Source organism: Numenius arquata, chromosome 3 (genome assembly GCF_964106895.1).
Source record: "Numenius arquata chromosome 3, bNumArq3.hap1.1, whole genome shotgun sequence".
In the NCBI taxonomy this organism is placed as follows: Eukaryota; Metazoa; Chordata; class Aves; order Charadriiformes; family Scolopacidae; genus Numenius; species Numenius arquata.
In genome coordinates, this window is record NC_133578.1 from 59228530 (window position 1) to 59248377 (window position 19848).

The window sequence follows — 19848 nt, forward strand, 5'->3', positions numbered from 1 at the left end:
TACTGAAACAAAGCACAGCAAACTGAAATAAAACATAAGTTTCAATATTATCTGTTACTCTCACAGGATTTGCTCCACTAATGAAGAACCGCATTTGGACACAGGACAGCACGTACAGACCAAATTTTCTGTTCTCCTGCACTCTCCTGCAAAAAAAGCACCCCCGGGTTGAGGTAGGGCAAGAGGAAGGATGTGCAGATTTCTCCTTCTTCACGTAGAAGGGTTTGTCCAGATCATGTAGGCCTTGTACACAACAAAGACACAGAATGAGAGGATGCAATATCATAGAATCATCGAACACTGAGTTGGAAGGGACCTTTAAAGGTCATCTAGTCCAACACCCCCTGCAATGAGCAGGGACATCTTGAACTAGATCAGGTTGCTCAGAGCCCCGTCCAACCTCACCTTGAATGTTTCCAGGGAGGGGGCATCTACCACCTCTCTGGGAAACCGGTGCCAGTATCTCACCATCCTTGTAAAAAATTTCTTCCTTATATCTAGTCTAAATCTCCCCTCTTTTAGTTTGTCCTTGTCCTATCGCAACAGACCCTGCTAAAAAGTTTGTCCCCATCTTTCCTGTAAACCCCTTGAAGTACTGGAAGGCTGCTATAAGGTCTCCCCTGAGCCTTCTCCAGGCTGAACAACCCCAGCTCTCTCAGCCTGTCCTCATAGAAGAGGTGCTCCAGCCCTCTGATCATCTTCATGATGGACCTGATCCAACAGGTCCATATCTTTCCTCTGCTGAAGACTCCCCAGCTGGATGCAGTACTCCAGGTGGGGTCTCGCCAAAGCAAAGGGGCAGAATCACCTCCCTCAGCCTGCTGGCCACGTTTCGTTTGATGCAGCCCAGGATGTGGTTGACTTTCTGGGCTGTGAGTGCATATTGTTGGCTCATGTCCAGCTTTTCATCCACCCGTACCCCCAAGTCCTTCTTGGTGGGCTGCTCTCAATCCCTTCATCCCCCAGCCTGTGTTGATACTGGGCGTTGCCCTGATCCAAGTTCAGGACCCTGCACTTGGCTTTGTTGAACCTCATGAGGTTCACATGAGCCCAACATGCACTTTTAGACAAGAACGTACATGGATATGTATCAACCCCCTCCAGTAACTACCTTTGTAAATTGTATGTTGGCAGATATGGGACATGAAAAAGATCCCTGTACGTGGGTTTTGACAGAAATGAAGGAGGAGTGCAATAGTGCATGTGTTGGCAACAGACGTGACCTTGCAGTGCAGACACCTATCAGCTCTTTGCCCTAACAGAAAGCTTCTTAACATAATAAGTCTTATTTTAAGGAATTTATTTCTATTCTTCTATTTTGTTTCAGTAGCATAGGAAGGATGCAGGTTTGAAATGAACAGAAATCCCTTAAAATAATTTAAAAACCCCTTTATTAATAAATTTAACATTTTTTCCATTTATTGAAACTTGTAGAGTAATACATGATACATTCCAAATATGCAGCCAAGGAAAACACTGGATAAGAATATTAGAAATAAATAATGCACGCCTGTAATAGCCAAATATTTTCTCAGAAATTCTGTAAACAGATTGTGATTGAGACCTCTCAGGAAGTACTGTGTCTTAAAATATAAGATTTCAAGAAATAAAATCCTAGAAAAACTGAAGTATGGTTCTCAGAAAACCATCTCTTTTAAAATATCCACATTCTATATCTTGTACAAGGCTACATTAATACACTAAACAAAAAAGCCTTAAAATTAAGTGAACACAGAAATGGAAAATCCTGATAGTGCATGCCTCCCCGTGGCTTGCAGACACTTAGTTGTAGTAGCTTGCTGTGCAACAGCATGCAAGGTTCCTCAAGGCAACAAATCTTTTGAATAATACAATGTCCTTAACTCTCATAGAAAGCAAAATAAAAGAGAGATTACCATCTGACATATCCTTTCTGAGAACACCACGACTACAAACAGATGAGTAACATGGAAAAAGGGATGAACCTCTTCCCCACGTTCAGTTGTTCCCAGGAGCAAACAAGAACTCCCTTGAAACAGACATTTGGGCAGAATGTGAGTTTTAGGCATTACACATCATAATACAGGCTCTGAAGAGGTAACCATTTAACTTGATTTCGTTTCCTGTGTTGCAGGAAACAGCAGAAGTATGTTTCCAGATATCTAACCCACAGCAAAGACAATTTGACAAAGAACAGCTGAAACTTCATCTGTATTGAAGTTTCCTGAAATACACCTGAGGTGACAAAAACACGTTGCCCACAAATCCTTCACTCCCTCTTCATTCCTCCATTCCCCAAACATCACATGTTCTTAACTTTGCATTCCCAGTGATTAAATCTCAGGTTAATAATAATCATATAAATCTCAAAGCACTTACTTTATGCTGCAAAGTAATCAATTACATAAAACCTTTTCTAAAGGACCTCTCCAAGAATTTTACCACCTTGTTTGACATTATTGCCCAGCAATGAAAATTTAGATACAAAAGAGTCATGAAACAGTAATACATTCATTGAGCCTTTTAAAAAAGCATTTTGAAAACTGTTTTAAGAAATACAGAAAAAGGGAAGGTTTGCAAATCAAGTCTGTTTTAACTTACCCAGGTATAAGGAAAAACTTTTCAATATTGGATATACAACGTAACACTGCTGTAAGGACGAGGAAAATCAGGTTTCTTGAAAAGCTACTGAATTTGGAGGGTTTTTTGCAAGCCACAACTGCTGGTCTCCATCTTAAATTCTCACTATATTATTTAATCATTTCAACAATACAAATGAGATTCTGGAGAATCTGGAGGAGGGTCAAAACCAATCACAACTAACAACTGTTAGTCCGTAAGAAAGGAACACTTATTTTCCTCTCTTACAGAGGTCTGAAATAGTACTGGAAGAGATGCAAACTATTAGGTCACTTCTTGTATTTGTGCCTGTCCCAGTAATTTGTGTCTGTCTCAGCATTTTGGTACCACAAATCACAGCAGCTTTCCTGCCAGTACACAGTACATTGATTAGGCATTCTTTGCTATGGAGTTGTGACAAAACTATGAAAAAAAACCAACCCAGACTGGAGCTCTGGAGGTCACAAATGACCCTTTTTTGGTTTAACTGTATTGACAATGTCAATTTAAAATAAGAAACAAAAATCTTCAGATACAACTTTTCAACAAAATTGACCAAGCCAGTTCATTAAATAGAAGCATCCTCGTGGCCCGTGTACTCTTATATTGCACACTACCACGTCTGGACTTGCGTGTCACGGACAGAACGGTGAACAAGTAGTATGGCATTTACAGTGGTATCTGAGGCAGAAGCAGCGCTTCTGAGCCTCCCACCTCAGCTCACGATTCAGGTGCTTTTCTGTTAGCCATTCTCTAATAATTGTAAACTAAACACTTGAGAAGTACAAATGCCCAGTGAAAAAGATACAACTGAGAGTATAACTAGACCTTGACTAACACCATTCCATATGTAATCACCAGCCATACATTCACCCTTACTTTGCTTCAAGAAAAAGCTACTAAAAGCTATCCTAGTGTCTCTTAAAATGCGCTGCAGGCACGAGTAAGCCCCAAATCAACTCTCTAAAATCTGCCTATACAATGAAATTATTCCACTTTAATGACCTGTATAGGAAACATAACACTCCACTCATTCCGTTCACATTTCACTCTACTGAATATTGAAATATTATATCTTTTTTTGGTTAACAGTATATGAATTTGGGATTAATTTTTTCTTTATGATACACACTACTTCGCTTGTAACTCAAGGCTTTATTTTCTTTATCTGTTACTACTTTCATAGGTAAAGTAGCATTTAAAAACAGAAGCAAATTCTCAAAAGTATGGCAAACAATCATTTGGAAAAAATGATGCATAAATCTATTCACCTATGCAATAGCAGCCTCTGACAATCGCTTTGAGAAAGCTGTTAGCATAAAGCTGTCTTACCATAGCTCTGAAAAAGCTTACCTCCGTGACAGCAAAGTTGAAAAACTTTCTCACCATCTTACAGACAAATTCTAATGAAAAAATTTGATTCCCCTGTAAAATATCTCCATTTTAAATTTCAGCAAATTGTACTGAACTCAGATCATTTACCTCGCCAGTTCTTTAACAAACTGTTAACACAAACTACAGCAGAATATACTCAATAATTAATTTCCAGAGTTTACCTTTATTAAAAACAAGGTTTTTGTTGTGAGAACAAATAATCTCTCGCTTGTAGCTTGAAAGCCTAAGATAGGATCACTGGCTTCCAGGGTTGTTACCAGCTGCTTAGCAACCTGTCCTACTTGTCTCCCTTCCTTCCTGTTGTAGAGAACTGTGGACAGAGGAGTCGGCTGACGGTAGATGAAAACTCGTCGCAAGCACTCGCAAAGAGCAGCGTAGGAGTAATCTGGAGCACAAGCCATGAACTTCTTGTCTTGTTTTGATGCTTGGACATAACCTGCACAGCCCAAAAAGATGCAGAAGTAATATATTGGTTTCAACAGCACTTCAACTGGCTAAAACAAAATCAAGCTTAGCTTAAAAAATAATATGCAATTAGTAACAAAAAAAGAATGAAGGACATATACGTTAAAGGACATATGAAGGACATATACATTAAATAAGCCAATAGTTTTTGGAGGTAAGCATTAACCAACTTAATACCAATATACAATTCTTCTGTACATCTTCCTAACTGGTATTTTTGATGCACACATATGTATAGTTTATTATCATAGGGTAGAGGTCAAAGTAAAAAGGTCTGGCTGGGACGGAGTTAATTTTCTTCACAGAAGACCATAAGGTGCTGTGTTATGAATTTGTGACTAAAAGAGCATTGATACAACATGAGTTTTTTGGCTGTTGCTGAGCAGTCCTTGCACATTGCCGTGGCTTTCTCTTTTTCCAACTTCCACCCCCTCACCCTAGCCCAGGCAGCAGATTGGGGGTGCACACAACAGGGACAGCTGAACCGAACTGACCAAAGAGATGTTCCATGCCATATAATTACATGCTGAGAAATAAAGAGAGAGGAGGGGGGAAGAGGGGTTGGGGAAAGGAGCCATTGCTCAGAGACTGACCGGTTTACCTGCAGGAGGTGGTGAATGAATGCCTTTGCATCACTTGGTTTTTTGCATTTTTTCGTTCATTTCTTCTTCCTCTTTACTCCTTTTATTAAATTATCTCTATCTCAACCCAGGAGCTTTCTTGCTATTGCTCTTCCTATTCTCTCCCTGTCCCACTGGGAGAATGGGAATGGGAAGAGTAAGCAGCTGTGTGGTGCTTAGCTGCCCACCAGGGCTAACCCAAAACTGTACCATTACAATTCATCAATGCATTTTCATGCCTTGAGGGCGTTTTGGTTGGTTGGTCGGTTTTTTTAAGTGTCAGGCCCAAGGCTTCTAAATTTACAAATGCTTGCTACTGTCCTCAAAACATGATCTCTGTTCAAATCCAGCTTGGCAATTTTCACCAAAAAACAATTAGTAAATATATAGCCAGACTATCAATTGACATGATTGTTCTACTGGAAAATATTAGGATAGCCACAAAAACTTTCCAAATGTAATTCCATTAATTTAATATATTTTAACACTGGCATTAACAATAAAAGCAAGATTTATGCATAGGCTTGCAGGTAATAGATGCCTTTAAGCCAGGGGACTTGTACTTTAATAGGATTTCCCAGAAAGAAAAATTGTAGGCTATTTATTTAAAAAAAAAAAATATATCTAAAAAATGTCACTGTCCTTTACCTTTCTGGCCTACAGGTACAACCCTGTAAGGAGCAAGGGATTTATACAGCAAAACATACCCAGACTAACGAATAGTTAGCGAAAGAGGCTTCTTCAGTGAACTGTGGTAAGAATGGGCGACATCACACACTGCTCCTTCAAGCAGCAGCAAACCATTAGAAGTTAGCAGCAAAAGGACTATTCAAGACCAATTGCTTTTTTTCGACAGAAAGTTGTTAGGCCAGATATATGGAATAAAAAATTTAGTCTCTTCAGGTTCCCTTTGGTTCCTTCCTAAGTTTCAGTTCAAGACCTGAACAAATATTAATTTTTCAATCATAACCTTTGTATAGCTTGTTAAAAACTAATTCCAAAAGTTCAAGCAGAGGAAGAAGGAAATAGGGCTACTACCATTGCTTTGGTCAATATAATGAATACTGTAGGTTCTGGAAAATCAGCCTTTTAATCTAGAAAATACTGATTTTTACTACTAGCTCTTGCAAAGTACTTCTAAATTTGGCTGTAGATAAACAAGCTGATGACTTACATCATCTCTGGCACATAAACGTGAATTACATCAGTACAGAAGTGTAAACTTCAATATAATACTGTAAAATGATAGTACAATAAAGAGAAAGGAGTAGAGTAACAATGTTTTTTATCACCATAGGTACAAAAAGCTCAGGTATCATAATTTCCTTCCTGTTATTTTCAAAACAATAGAAACACATTCTTAAAACAGCACTACAAAGTCAGCATAGAAACCTGAAACTAATAGTAATCTGAAAAAACATCTTAATCCTTGTCATCTGCTATTTTCCCCAGCATAATGAAATTTGAAATGACTAAACAAAGAACAAATTATGAAATTTATATCTTTTGTTAGAGGACTTTGTTAAGATGCTTACATTTTAATTTGATCTTAAGTTAAAATAACAGGCTATTAAAAAATCATTCATATTAAAAACTAAATAAATTGCAAAAACTCAGAATAAAACCAATTATGTGTTATGGTAACCTACATGAGCTCTATAAAACAGCTAACATCTTCCCTTTCATTTTGAAGCCAGAGTGGTGTGGTCAAACAACTCTATTTAGGGGCTGGAGGGAGGGAATAAATTCTAACACTCCTGGCATTATTGAAGGAGTGGGTCTAGAGAACACCTACGGAACATGAGGACTAGAGTTGTCACAGCAGAAGTAAATTCTGGACCAGATTAATTTTAATGAAAATTGATTTATCTGTTTCTTACTTCATAGGTGCAAAACCAGGCTATGTGGACCATCCTATCGGATCCGATACAGCAATTCTTACCCTTGCATCCATATTTTTCAAAGTACTTTCTGCTTCTGAGCTTGTGACTAAAACCAAATTCTTAGTCCTGAGTACAAGAATACAGCAATAACTAACTATTCTTCACAATCACATTTTCTACTTTTCTGGCAGTCTGTAATTTCAGAACAGTCAGGGGCTTATTGAGGCAGAGCTGACACAGGTTCTTGATTGATTTTTCCTATCACAATGATTTTTTTTTACTTAATTTTTTTTTTTCAAATTCATGAAAACTTTCTATGTCCATGAAGTTTTGCAGCAGAAGAGTTCCATAGTTTAAATGAGGATATGTGAAGCATATCTTTTAGCTTCTTTTGAATCTACTATGTACCAACATCACTTAGCTGGTACATCATCCTAGCTCTTATATATAGGAGCTCCTAGCTCTTCTAACAGAAGAAACAGAACAAACATTTCCAATTCTTCAGACTTGTCCGGTGGGACAATGAGAGGAAAATTCTAAAGGTCACTTATTTAAAATATCTTACTGTAAGTGTGTGTATATATATATATATGTATCTAAACATGTCATGAATGAACTGCAGGTGTTTCCCTGACCATTTCTGTGTGAGTGTTAAGGTGCTGATTGTGCTTTTAAGTCTTTAACTCTAGTTCACTTATCCAAGGCACTCTCCTTTTTACTGTGCAGTGCTGTGCTTGCGTCCTGTATATGGTCTGAAAAGGCTTATTTTCTACCCAAGGCATAAACATTTTATTTATTGTGTTCCAGTATTTCTAAAATTAAGCTAGCATGCTGCTATCAAGAGAATTATAGTACCTTTCAGTTCAAATTTAATTAAGTGAAATATCAACAGAAGCCATACTAAAAGTATTCAGGTAAAAAAGAGTCAGATAGAGGAGTGTGACACAAAAGTTAATTTCCTACCTAAAGCATTAAATGTTGCGATGTGTTCCCACATGTTCTCTGGTTGGTCAGAGTGGGGCTGCCAGAGAAGAGCATCAACGTCATGCCTCAGGCAAAAGCACGGCATTTCTCTGGGATCCACAACAACTGAAAAAAGATACTGATTGCTTCCAAGATTAATCTGGAAACAAAACAAATACAAAATACTGACTAAAACATAAATAGCAGATTCTGCCACACATATCGCCAAAGTTAAATGATCAACAGCTTAATGTTTGTTAGTTGACAAAATGTTTGAATACATAACGCTGCAACCCACTGATCAACAGCTCAATACACGCCAGATAGCTAATACATTTCAAGCAGATTCAATTAAGTTTCTTGGGATAATATTTATGAAAACATTACACAAGCAAATGGGAATATGTGTTTTGTGTAGAAATCGTTTTCTAGGATAAAGGATCCTAACGTACAATTTCTGATGTTAGGAAAAGATTCTAAGTAATCAGGTCTGGTCTTCTGCAGTGCCAACAGGGAAGGAAATACTGTCTCTCTGCAGTAAAAGCTGGTAAGCACCGGAACAAGGATTAGTTAGAATACTAAAATTATGAAATGTCAACAATTTTTCATTTACTCAATACAAATCATTACTACATTTCAGATTAGCAGACTCTTCATCAAATATGTCTAGATCACCAAAAACATTCAATAACCACTTCTATTCACCAGGAATGACCAATTTCATATGAAAGACAAGACAGGAATATCCCGCTACCTGAAAAAACAATAGCAAGAAAACAAGAAAACAACGTATCTTTTGAGTTTGCTATATGAAGCCTTCTAAAGGAAGTTAATATCACAAGATCACATAGTCGAGGTTGGAAGGGACTTCTGGAGATATTCTAGTCCAACCATCCCTACTCAAAGCAGGGTCAACTAGAGCAGGTTATACATGCATGAAAATTCCCTACCTACAGTAATTCTATTTAAAGCATTATGGTCTAAGGACATTAGCCTTTGGATTACTTTTACACCACCTATTTATAAGAGCTCTTTACAAACACCGTGAAGTTTAAACTTGCTCCACAATGTCTTGCTGCCTGCTAGAAAGCAGTATACATCAGATCTGCTTCTTCTGATCCCATAATATCATATTACTCCTGGTCTGTGAAATGTCTTTGGAGCACAAACTGCTTATCCTTCAGCGCAAGAAGCAGTGGTTTAGGTTAAGTTATTCAGAACTTTATCCAGTCTGGTCCCAAAACCTCAAGGACACAGGCTGCACAACCTTACTAGGCAACCTGATCCACGGTACAGTCATGGTGTAAAAGTTTTTCCTTCCCTCCAGTTTGAACCTCTTCTTTCTACGTATGCCTGCTGTCTCTTGTTCTCTTACCACGCACCACTGAACAGCTAAAATCCATTTGAACTGAGCTGCTATAAAACATCCTCCTACCCATTACTGACTTTATTGCCTGACAAACATTAACTATCACACTGCATCCACAAAACAGATTACTTTCTTGGTGGAGCATGCTAGCCTTTAATCTTTTTTTCTTTGGCAGCACAGATGCATGTATATATGTACAGGCACATATATATACACACACACAGACAGACATATACATGTGTATCTGTACTGCCAAAGGAAAAAAGAAATAGATAATTTTTTTCAAAAAAAAACCCAGCAGACCAAGATCTGACGTGTAAGACAGACTTAAGACTTCTTCTAGAGCTTTTCTGAGGAAATGGGAAATTATGAACCGATTCAAAATCTTACTCTGTAACTATGACATTTCCTGTACAAAACAGGTTATCCTCCATGTACTTTGTGTGACACAAAGTAGTGATGAGGTGCAACACCAATGTTTATTACAAGCTTAGTAGAGACATCTTGAAAAAAAACCAAACCCCCCAAAAAACCCAAGATGACAACTTAATCTGTGACGCTTCCATATGACTATTTCATTTCCTACTTTAGCTAATGGACCACATCAAGTCCTAACTTGCTGTTAGTCAAGGTTGCTTACAATCCAGATCAAGCCTCCTATTGAAGCATTTTGCTTACAATCTGTTATTTCCAGTGTGACTGGTAAACAAGTATCATTAAGTGACCTATGCTCCAGCTCCTTAGTAAAAAGGATCAACCTTCTACTAGGCTGTTTGAAAAGCTGCTGAGAAAAATGCAAGCTAAGGAATCTAGAAGAATTTTACGCCACTGAAAAAGATCCCTTTTGTATCATAATTCTGACATAACTTTGCTTTTTCAAATGGCTCACTTGTGAAAGTATATATATATTTTAAATCAGAATAAAAGGAGCCTTCTTTTTACATTAAAATTACATTGAAGAACACACATTGATAATTTCTGTTGCTACTGTGATTTTACATTATGGAAGAAATTAATGTCATTTGAAGTTTGCACAGATTTTTGTTCTGATTATAGAACTCAACTTGCATTTCATAAAAAAATGTTTAAAAATATTTCTGTAGTAATTCGCAGCACTTACTACATGAGTGACTTTCAAGGTATCACCATCAAATCTGCACAAGCTTGCACTGTCTTCAAGAAAAGCATCACATTCTTCTAATTCTTGTGCATTACAGGGTGGGTTTTCCTTTTCAGGGTTTGGATTCTGAAATAAAAAGACAATGAACTACACTGAAAATCCAAGCTACTGAAAATGTACTGAAAATCCTACTTCATAATAAAAAAAGTTCATCAGAAGAGGAAGAATCATTTGCATATCCTTACATACTTAAAGATCAAACTATTAAGCACTTACCCAAAGTGAACAGAATAATTTCTGTTGTGGAGGATAGCATAAGTGGTAGGTACAACAAAATTAATTTCAGTTTAAGGAAAAGTACGTAAGCCACTAAAACACAATAAATTCCCTTCTGTCAGTAGCACAAGCATACAATCCTGAAAACCTATGCAGGTTTACTAAATTTGTATCAGTGTAAGATTCTTTCAGATTGCCATCAGAAATGCTATTAAAAAATGGATTAATTCATTTTGTAAGTAGCTCTAAATATGTCTCCTTTTAGCTTTGCTAATAATTATTTAAAATGAATAATGCTGTTATGCTTATTTTTCAATGAGCTCAAAACAAGAAAAAAGCATATGTATTTTTTGATATCCCACAAGTTAAAGAAAGGAAAAACCATCACTTTTACTAGTAATTCAAGAGCAAGATATAACACTACTGCATACAGAAACAGCTTACTTCTGCTACTGACCTCTACCTTGGATAATTTTCAAAACAACCAAGCTACATTACCTTTGTGATACATTTAAAGAACTAACTTCATCATAACACAAAGGGACCTTTATTAAATAGAAGGCAAAAATACACACTTCCTCATTAAGCATGAATTGATGTTGCTTCTTGTACACAAAAAAAAGACACCATCTTGACAACTAATGTAATCTGAAAGTTGAGGCCAAACAGAACGTGTAAGGAAAGATTACATAGGGCACTAAGACCCAATTCATCTGACAGGGAGTTCTTGAGTTCCTGTGCACATTTCTTCATCCGTTTCAGCTGATTATTAAGAACCTTCAGTTTGGTTCAGTCCACCAAGTGAAGATCAGCACAATATTTTAAAAGAGGTAGCAAAGAAATGTCCTTAAATGACAGAAACAAGGAAAACGAAGTGTCATAGACTGCAGGCTAATGCACAAGACTTAAAACAGGGTATCTGTCTCTTCAGAGGCTGGACTTTGGGGTTCACCTCTCCTCTATCAAGCATTCTTGATGGCCTTTGTTTACTGCTTCATTGGGTGGCTTTTAGAAAAACCTTCCAGGTACACATCATTATAATCAACTGAGATGACCAAAAAGAGCCCATGCCTTTATTATACATATGCAGCTAAATTTGCAGTATAACAAAATACCTATTTATTTAAATGAACAGTTACCTAGGGAAAGATTTTTTTTTTTAACATGATCATTATTGCACATAAGCTGAAAAGGAAATCAAACAAACAAAATCATCATTTGAAGCTCAGCATGAGTTACAAAAGAAAAGAAATATGAAGTTCCCAATAAAACTGCGGTTAAAAGATGTACTACAATATCTTGCCCACAAATTGGGGGGGTGGGGAGAGAACGGAAATCAATTGAGGCACTAAATAGAATTTTTTAACGCTTTTCAGCCTTATAATAAAAAAGTAATAATCCAAAACTAATATATCAAGACCCATAGGGAGTCACACTTCCCAAGTTTTAGATGAGACTCCACTTTCTAATTAAACCAAAAGGGGAAGTATCAAGCAAACAGCAGTTAAAAATTACATTTTATTTTGTTTTAAGTAGAATCCCCGTATAACAATAATGCCAGACAGTTCATGAGTCATGCTTATGCTTTCCTAAATTTTCCTTTAAAAATGCCATTTACACTGACAGTCAATATAAGCCAAGTAGAGTATCCCTAGGAAGACAGTATAAAAGTGTTGCTAACCTACTGATAAAAAACAGACATCCTTCAAAATTATTTAAATCAACTGCTTTAAAACAAACTGCCACTTGGTAAGTGGTGGGAACAAAATGTATTTCCAACGTTAAATCAGACTTCTGTTAGTGCACAGACACTTATCGTGTAAGCTAAATTCAGTCACCCATGAGGATGATGTCACTTTTCAAAGTATATTCACAACTCTAGTGCCGTTAGTTTGTTAACAGTTTCAGTTAAAAATGAATGTGGAGTTAGGATTCAGAATAGTAAATGAACTGATGACCTATGTCAATGAAGTGCGAATTAGGATATCAAGAAAAGACAACATGAGAATATACAAGAATTTTAAATGTTTTATCTTCAATTCCTTACCATTACTTCAGAGGTAAGATGCATCAGGCTTTCGGCTATTTCAGAGCACTGGGAAGAGTCCATAATGAATTCCCCTCTTGTGTCACCAATTATTAGCTCTGGCCACCGGGGTCCCTCATTTTTCTTAATTAGAGAAATTTCCAAGCTAAAATGCAAATAGAAGACAAAGAGTAGTGCATGAAAACACTGCATCCATTTCTCTGATTAGTCAAAAAGTTTTAAATGTAGATCTGAGCACTTTTCCTCTCCAAATTGAATTAATAATGAAAATCACATAAAGGAAACCATTAGCATTCATTTTATAAAAAAACCTACTCAAACGGAAAATATTCTGAAGAAAACCAGACTAAGGACAGGTGATTTTTAAAAGCTTAAGAACAAAGACAATGTATCCATGTAAATGTCCTCAGAGTTTTCAATGTAAATGCAGTTTCTTCTGAAGCAGTCTTATTAAAATATTTTAAATACCATAGGAGATCACCTGTAATGAAAACTACTCAAAGAGTGACAGAATTTCACTACAGAGATTTATTTGAAACTTAAGTAGCACTTACTGGGGCTACTTAACTGTGCACTACTTTTATATAACATCCAGGACAAAAAAAAATTCTGTTTTATAGATCTTAGAAATACTACAACAGTTAATTGTCTACATTGTATACCAAATATCGTATCTCAGAAGAGACATAATTTCTGTAACCTTTAAAAAACAAAACCTAAACTTAAGAGAAACTGGTATAACTATTAGGAATAACTAAATAAATAGGAAACAAAGGACAACCCAGTGCACCAACACAGCAATTCCATTTAATTACTGCATTAGACCAACACATGGATATAACGACAAGATGAGAACTAGTTTTATTAAATTCACTTTTTAGATATACTTTTAGATATACTTTTTTTAGATTCACTTTTAGATATACTTACAGAGTCTACAATGACAGTCTTTCACCTGACTGAACAGGAAAACCTTCTAAGTTACTAACTACATCATAACAATAACTAATAGGTGAACTCTGAATCAGCTTCTGAAGCAATTAGTTTTAGAAATAATATACTTTTACAGAAGATCTTTGGAGCAAGTTTTAAACTTTTAATCAACAGATTTAAAGAGGCACTGCAGTACCAATATTAATAACTGAGTGTAACTTATTACATTGAAATGTGTAATTACTATTTCTCATTAAAAGAGAAGCCTGAGATTCATGCAATGTTGCTCACTTGATAACAAAAAAACCCTCGAGTTATTTTTCACTGTGATAGCTGATAGTCAAGAACTGAAAAGTCACATTTTAGTATATAGTATTAGAGTAATCTATATACAAATATTAGTTCCTCTATTTAATTATTTTGGAGAATAACTATCTTTAGTTTAGATAAAGCCAAGATTTTTCATAAGGGAAACCAAAGGTGAATCATAGAATACCTCAAGTTGGACTCGATGATCCTTATGGATCCCTTCCAACTCCCTGCTCCTTGCAAGATTACCTAAAACTAAACCTTATGACTATCAAAAGAATTTGACAAAAATTTTAACTGTGAATGTCTTGCAGAAAAGTCATGTTAGTTTTCTTATTATAAACAAATCTCACAAGGTATATACTTCACATATACTTATATATACAAGGTATATATACTTCACATAAAAGTTCAAATAATGCATTAATGAAAAATATTGACATCAAGCCTGTCCAAGCACCTAAAAGTCAGTACTGCACAGTCATTTTGTATTTTAAACTATTCTAACGTCAAGAATAACTACTACCATATATAGAAAGAAACAGGCAAAACTACCGTAAGATACAGTATCTCAAATGCGTAACACTCTGCTCCCCAGTTTCCACACTTGGGGAATGGTGATGAAAATGTAGGTATTTAAAAGTTGCAATTTGAAACTGCAGTAACTTGTTTTTCCCTTTTTTCTATTTGAAACTCAGACTTCACGGTGTCAGAAATATAAAGTCTATTTTTCACTGAGTCTTCTCAAAATCCCTCCTTAGATGGTCATATTTTCCATAATGCTATGGTTGGGAACATTACTGTGCTATTGAAATAAATCTGTATACTCCCAAATTATTGCACACTGGTTCAGGCTTACAGGATTAAAATTTGTGCATCTCAAAACCTCTCAGAGGAAACTAAATTGGAAACTCTACAGGAGAAAATCTGCAGGAAACTCTGTGAACCAAAAAAGTCTAATGGAGACCCAAAGACAGATCCAAACTACACAAAAAGTTACAGGTTTTTTTTTCGTATCAGTAAGCTTCATGTTTGTGAAATAACTTCTTGAATTGGGACTCAGACAGAAAACTGAAGTGCATACACTCTCTTCAATTACTGGAGTCAAAAACATGATTTCCAAGAAATACGCACAGTCAAAGGGATAATTTTTCTTCAGAAGAAACCCCTAACTACACCACAATCATATTTTATTGCCAGACGCACAGGAAGAACCACTTCTACACTACTAGAATATCAGCATTTTCTTTAAATACCTGTACATTTTTGCTCATAGCAAACATTTGGTGACTGTTAACCAAAGAAAGCTCAAAAAGTAAAAAAAGTCAGTAAGTTAGAGTTTTACATTAGTAAGTTTAGTTTATGGAAATGAAAAAAGGACTGTAATGCAAGTAACAAATATTGTTATCTGGCATTTACCTCTTCAAAGTAAAACTATACTGGTTATTAACGACTGGCATTAGAAAACAAGAGGCCAAGCCGAGAACAACAGAAGACCTTTCAAAATGCCTTGGAAAATGGACACAACTAACACATTCCCCCCCAACTCTGTTCTGTGCCTGTTCACTGCAACAAAAAGTGGCTTATAACACAAGCTTTTAGCTTCAAGTCTCAAACATAAAACTCAGAAGGGTAAATTTCCAAATATATAGGGACCACACTCCCTTTTACACGTGCAGAAACATATGTGGAAGTAAATCTGCATACTTATGTCACCTTCCAGGTATGAAGCATTTTTGATGCAAATGTAAATGTTGCAGACAATTTGCACCCACAAAAACCTCTAAACCAATGGTTGAACACATCTTGTCACTGAGATCAGTTTAGGGTTCTGAATGGCCCTCCTGAGGCACTACTAACGATATAGAGGCCAAGTAGAAAGTAAACTTAGATGTCCAAAATTAGGTTGCAGTTCTCTATTGCAGAACTAAAATTCTAGAACTAACAGGTTTTGAAATGAAAAAAAAAAAAAAAAAAAAAAAAGAAGTAACTTTGATTATGGTTTAGGGAGCTCTGAATTCTTCCCCTCCCCCCTTCATTCTTTTATGTTTTTATTTCAGAAAGAGGCAACTAAGACTTACTTCTAAAATAAAACCACAAACATTTCTGTTTGAAGTCTACAGCATGTTGAGCTCACACAGATTAATTTTGTATCATGTACATAATGTACAATGTATTAGGAAAATACTAATAATGAATTTCTAAGTCAAACCTGAAGAATATCTGTTACGTTATTATCAAAAAAGCTTCTGTTTGTGGAAAGCTGCACTAGAAGAGAAATTATTAACACAAACAACAGTGTAAATTCCGGCTAATCAATTACAAAATTTAGTGAAAACAAAAATTGTTGAACCAATTTAGTTTACTCCAGTTACAAAGTTCTGTTTAACATTTTGATGCTTGCTTTTTTTTTCTGGCTATTTGGGAAAAATTAAGTTCTTCTTTAGTACTTCAAAGTATTACTGAATTTACTTATTGAATTTACCACCAAAGTTTCATAACTATGATACACTGTCTTTATGAAAATCATTTAACAGTTTACCTATTCACTTTTCCACTCTGATCAACTAGAAAAGAATGGACAAGATTATTCTCAAAGAGAATAAAAATAACCAGGTAGTCATACAGACAGGTAGTCATACAGCCACGCATCAGTTATCTCCAGTAGCTTGTATCACCAAATATTGTTTTAGAAAGGCAACTGACAGCATGAAAACAGGACATTAACCCTGGCTGCCAATAAACACAGGCAAAGCATGTGAAAATAGTGTGAGGAGGTCAACAAAATAAGAGTTTATTATTTTGGAAAGGCTGTTCTACATAGTTGTAGAACACAGCTGGTCATGTTATAAGCAAGTTTCTGTAAGAGGAAGGGATTACTTTCACAATTAACTAAAGAAACAGCATTGTGAGACTATTTTCAGCAGAGGAGAGAGATTCTTTTAAGGAGGGATGCAGGGTGTAGCATTAAATGAGTCCATTCCCAGAGGGGTCAGAAGTCAGAAACAGGGTATACACTTTGAAATCAATTCCTGTCAATAGAAAAACTAAAAACTATATACAACACCTTTTGTTCTCTCTAATTATCCATGTGCAGCTTTCGTGGTCCACAGATGAATAGAGTTTTCCTTCCATCAAAGGAGGCTGGTCTTTCAGTATAACACATATGTTATCAGGGGAAAAGCATACTTTTATATCATCCTTAGTGATGTCTTGAGAAATTTGAACTGTTACTGTCACATCATCTTCAGTCTGCTGCCAGTAATAGAGAGGGTCTACAATTGGAAACATGCAGAAAAATACAAACTAGATTACGAATGCTGTCCTTGATTCCACAGCATGCAATGCTGGGAGACAAGGAATAGAAGTTTGCGGAAGAGTGTAAATTAACTTTTACAATAAACAATTTACATAAAATATATTCTGATTATAAAAGGGGAAATTTTTTTTTAGCAATCAAGTTCATTTGTGTCCCTCATCAGGAAAGCAATTTATTTTCACGTCTAGACTCAAATATGTTGATAGTTATACAATGGACATTAACTATTACTCTTAGTTGATTGCTGCATTACAAAATTAGTAACTAAACATACTTAAATACACTGAAACATTAATTATTAATAATTTGGTTGAAAAGACATCAGGTGCAGCGGTACTGACAAGCTACTGCGTGCTCAGAAGTATATGTCGTTCAGAGATGTGGACATTTTTTCTTACCTATTTTGCCAGAAGCTACACTGGCTATTCAACAGAAATGACTTTAGAAGACCAAGTAGTCTTCATCTGCCTCAGTTGATGGAGATGAAATCAAGCTGCCTGCCCAGAGGTAATGCTTGACTTTTGCTCCTGCGTCTAGTATCTGACTGATGTCTATCTTGATTATTAAACTGCTACAAGAAGTGTTTCTACAAAAGGAAGGCATGACTGGGTAGTGCACAGTTGGTCACAGAACACACAAATACAGACGCATTTGTTTTCTAATAAGCAATCTTGCATGTTACCTTCATATTTGAGGAAAAGTAAAGTATGGATAGACCCTTTGGAAGCTCTCAAGTTGTCACAACACAATACAAGATGAGGTGATCTAAGATTCATGTCAGCAACAGTGACTCTGGAAGGATTCTTATCCTGTTGCCCATTACCATGAGTTTCCTGTTTGCGATGAATCAGTCACAGGTGCTACAAATATACTTGCCACAAACTACTAATATATGAGAAATGACAACCATCAAAATTCTATACTTTGACAGATTGTACCTGTTATTAGAAATCTTAATTTATAAGAAAACTGAGTGACACCAAAAAAGTAGCTTAGACTTCCTCTCTCCCCCATCTTCAATACAGCCTTCCCATAAGTTGTCAAAAATGTACAGAGGAGACTATGAAAGACCAAATTAAAAAACAAAATACTGATATGCAACATAAACATCTTAATATTTCTTTATCGATTGTTGTAAACTCCTATAAAAATAAGAGTTCTATTACTGGCACATATTATTTCATCATATGATATCTATTATGCCTGTGATTTTAGATAACCGAGCAACTAAAATTATAGCCTACGTTAGGTTTAGCAAAAGAAAAATTCTCTCTTAAAGAGTAAAAAAAAAAAAAAAAAAAAAAACAAAAGAGAGAAAAAAAAAATCAAAAAAAGCTTCTCATATAGGTTTATGCACAACAAAACTTCCCAGGGTGAAAACAAACAAACAAAAAGCCAATCTCTCCTTAAAAAAAAAAAAATAATCGGGAAGATACATAGAGAGACAAACATTTATTGCTAGAGGTTGCAAATAGATGCCAAACTGACAAGCTATTTCCTAACCAAGAAAGCAGCCTATCATAATCTGCCAGATAAGTCTTACCTTTCTTCTCATTTGTTGCTTTTGCATCATCATTTTCTTCTTCTAAATTGTTGTCTTCATCTTGTGTAAATTTGAATGGTTTGTAGGAAACAATCATTAGACCATCCCCACTTGGCTCTATTGCTGCATAATGGGGGACGGATTTTCCTTGTAAAACTCTCCTTTTAAAGATTTCATATCTATGATCACCTATAAAATTAAAAAAAATAAAGTAAAATCTTAGTGATAATATTTTCCTAGAAGACAAATTATTATATGAGAATCTCATTACACTTAAAAATACTAAGCAATCCTACCAGTTAAATCACAGTACCATAATTTAAAACAAAATTTATCTTCTGTTTTCCAATGAGTTTGTTAAACATGTAGACCCTAAAATTAATCTAACATTGCCCTTTTTTCTTTTGATGACTTTGTTGATCACAGCCAGGCCAGCAATTCACAAAACCACTCACAGCCTCTGTATGAACAAGTTTTCCAAACACTTTTTGAGCTGCTGTAAAAGCTTGAAAAGTAATGAAATAAGACAGTGGTAACACTTTATTCATAATGAAAAATGCCCATCTTCCTCAGCTTCTGTAAAACACTGCCCTTTAAAGGGGAGGTCCCTAATGTTAGCTACTGGCGTCAAGGACCATGCTATTCTCTACTGTGCTCCCAAACACATGAGTACTGATGACTGAAAACACCAGTAAGGTGACAGGTTCTAGAACGAGGTTTCTTCTTTTCCCATTAGAATCCTACTGCCCACAGAGTCCTCAGTAATTTATCAACTTCTGAATAATAACACATTGTACAAATGGATTTTTAGCAAAAAATGAACAACTTGATAAAGTTCTCACAGGTGATCAAAATTATTCTCAGGAATTGTTTAGTTTTTTACATTTATGCTTCAACTCTTTATTAAAAGAAATCACTGTACTTGTAACTACAATTGCACTTGAAAGAATCTGGGAACTCATCAGCAGACATATTAGACAAGACACTAGTATGATGGTAAAAATAACC

General features: G+C 35.8%; 1 protein-coding gene across 2 annotated transcripts in view; it reads right to left on the minus strand.

Moving 5' to 3' along the window:
* Nucleotides 1–1375: 1375 nt before the first annotated feature.
* Nucleotides 1376–19848, minus strand: part of NUDCD1 (NudC domain containing 1) — a 41788-nt gene continuing 23315 nt past the window's right edge. Inside the window, exons 5-10 of one of the 2 annotated variants that reach the window (XM_074145256.1) lie at nucleotides 18841–19029; nucleotides 17046–17253; nucleotides 12737–12881; nucleotides 10414–10539; nucleotides 7925–8084; nucleotides 1376–4429 (exon numbers count right to left, since the gene is read on the minus strand). In XM_074145256.1, the coding sequence (XP_074001357.1) occupies nucleotides 4137–4429; nucleotides 7925–8084; nucleotides 10414–10539; nucleotides 12737–12881; nucleotides 17046–17253; nucleotides 18841–19029 (1121 nt within the window). In that variant the 3' untranslated portion in view covers nucleotides 1376–4136. The remainder of the gene's footprint in view (nucleotides 4430–7924; nucleotides 8085–10413; nucleotides 10540–12736; nucleotides 12882–17045; nucleotides 17254–18840; nucleotides 19030–19848) is intronic. The other variant, XM_074145257.1, reaches the window with a different exon arrangement.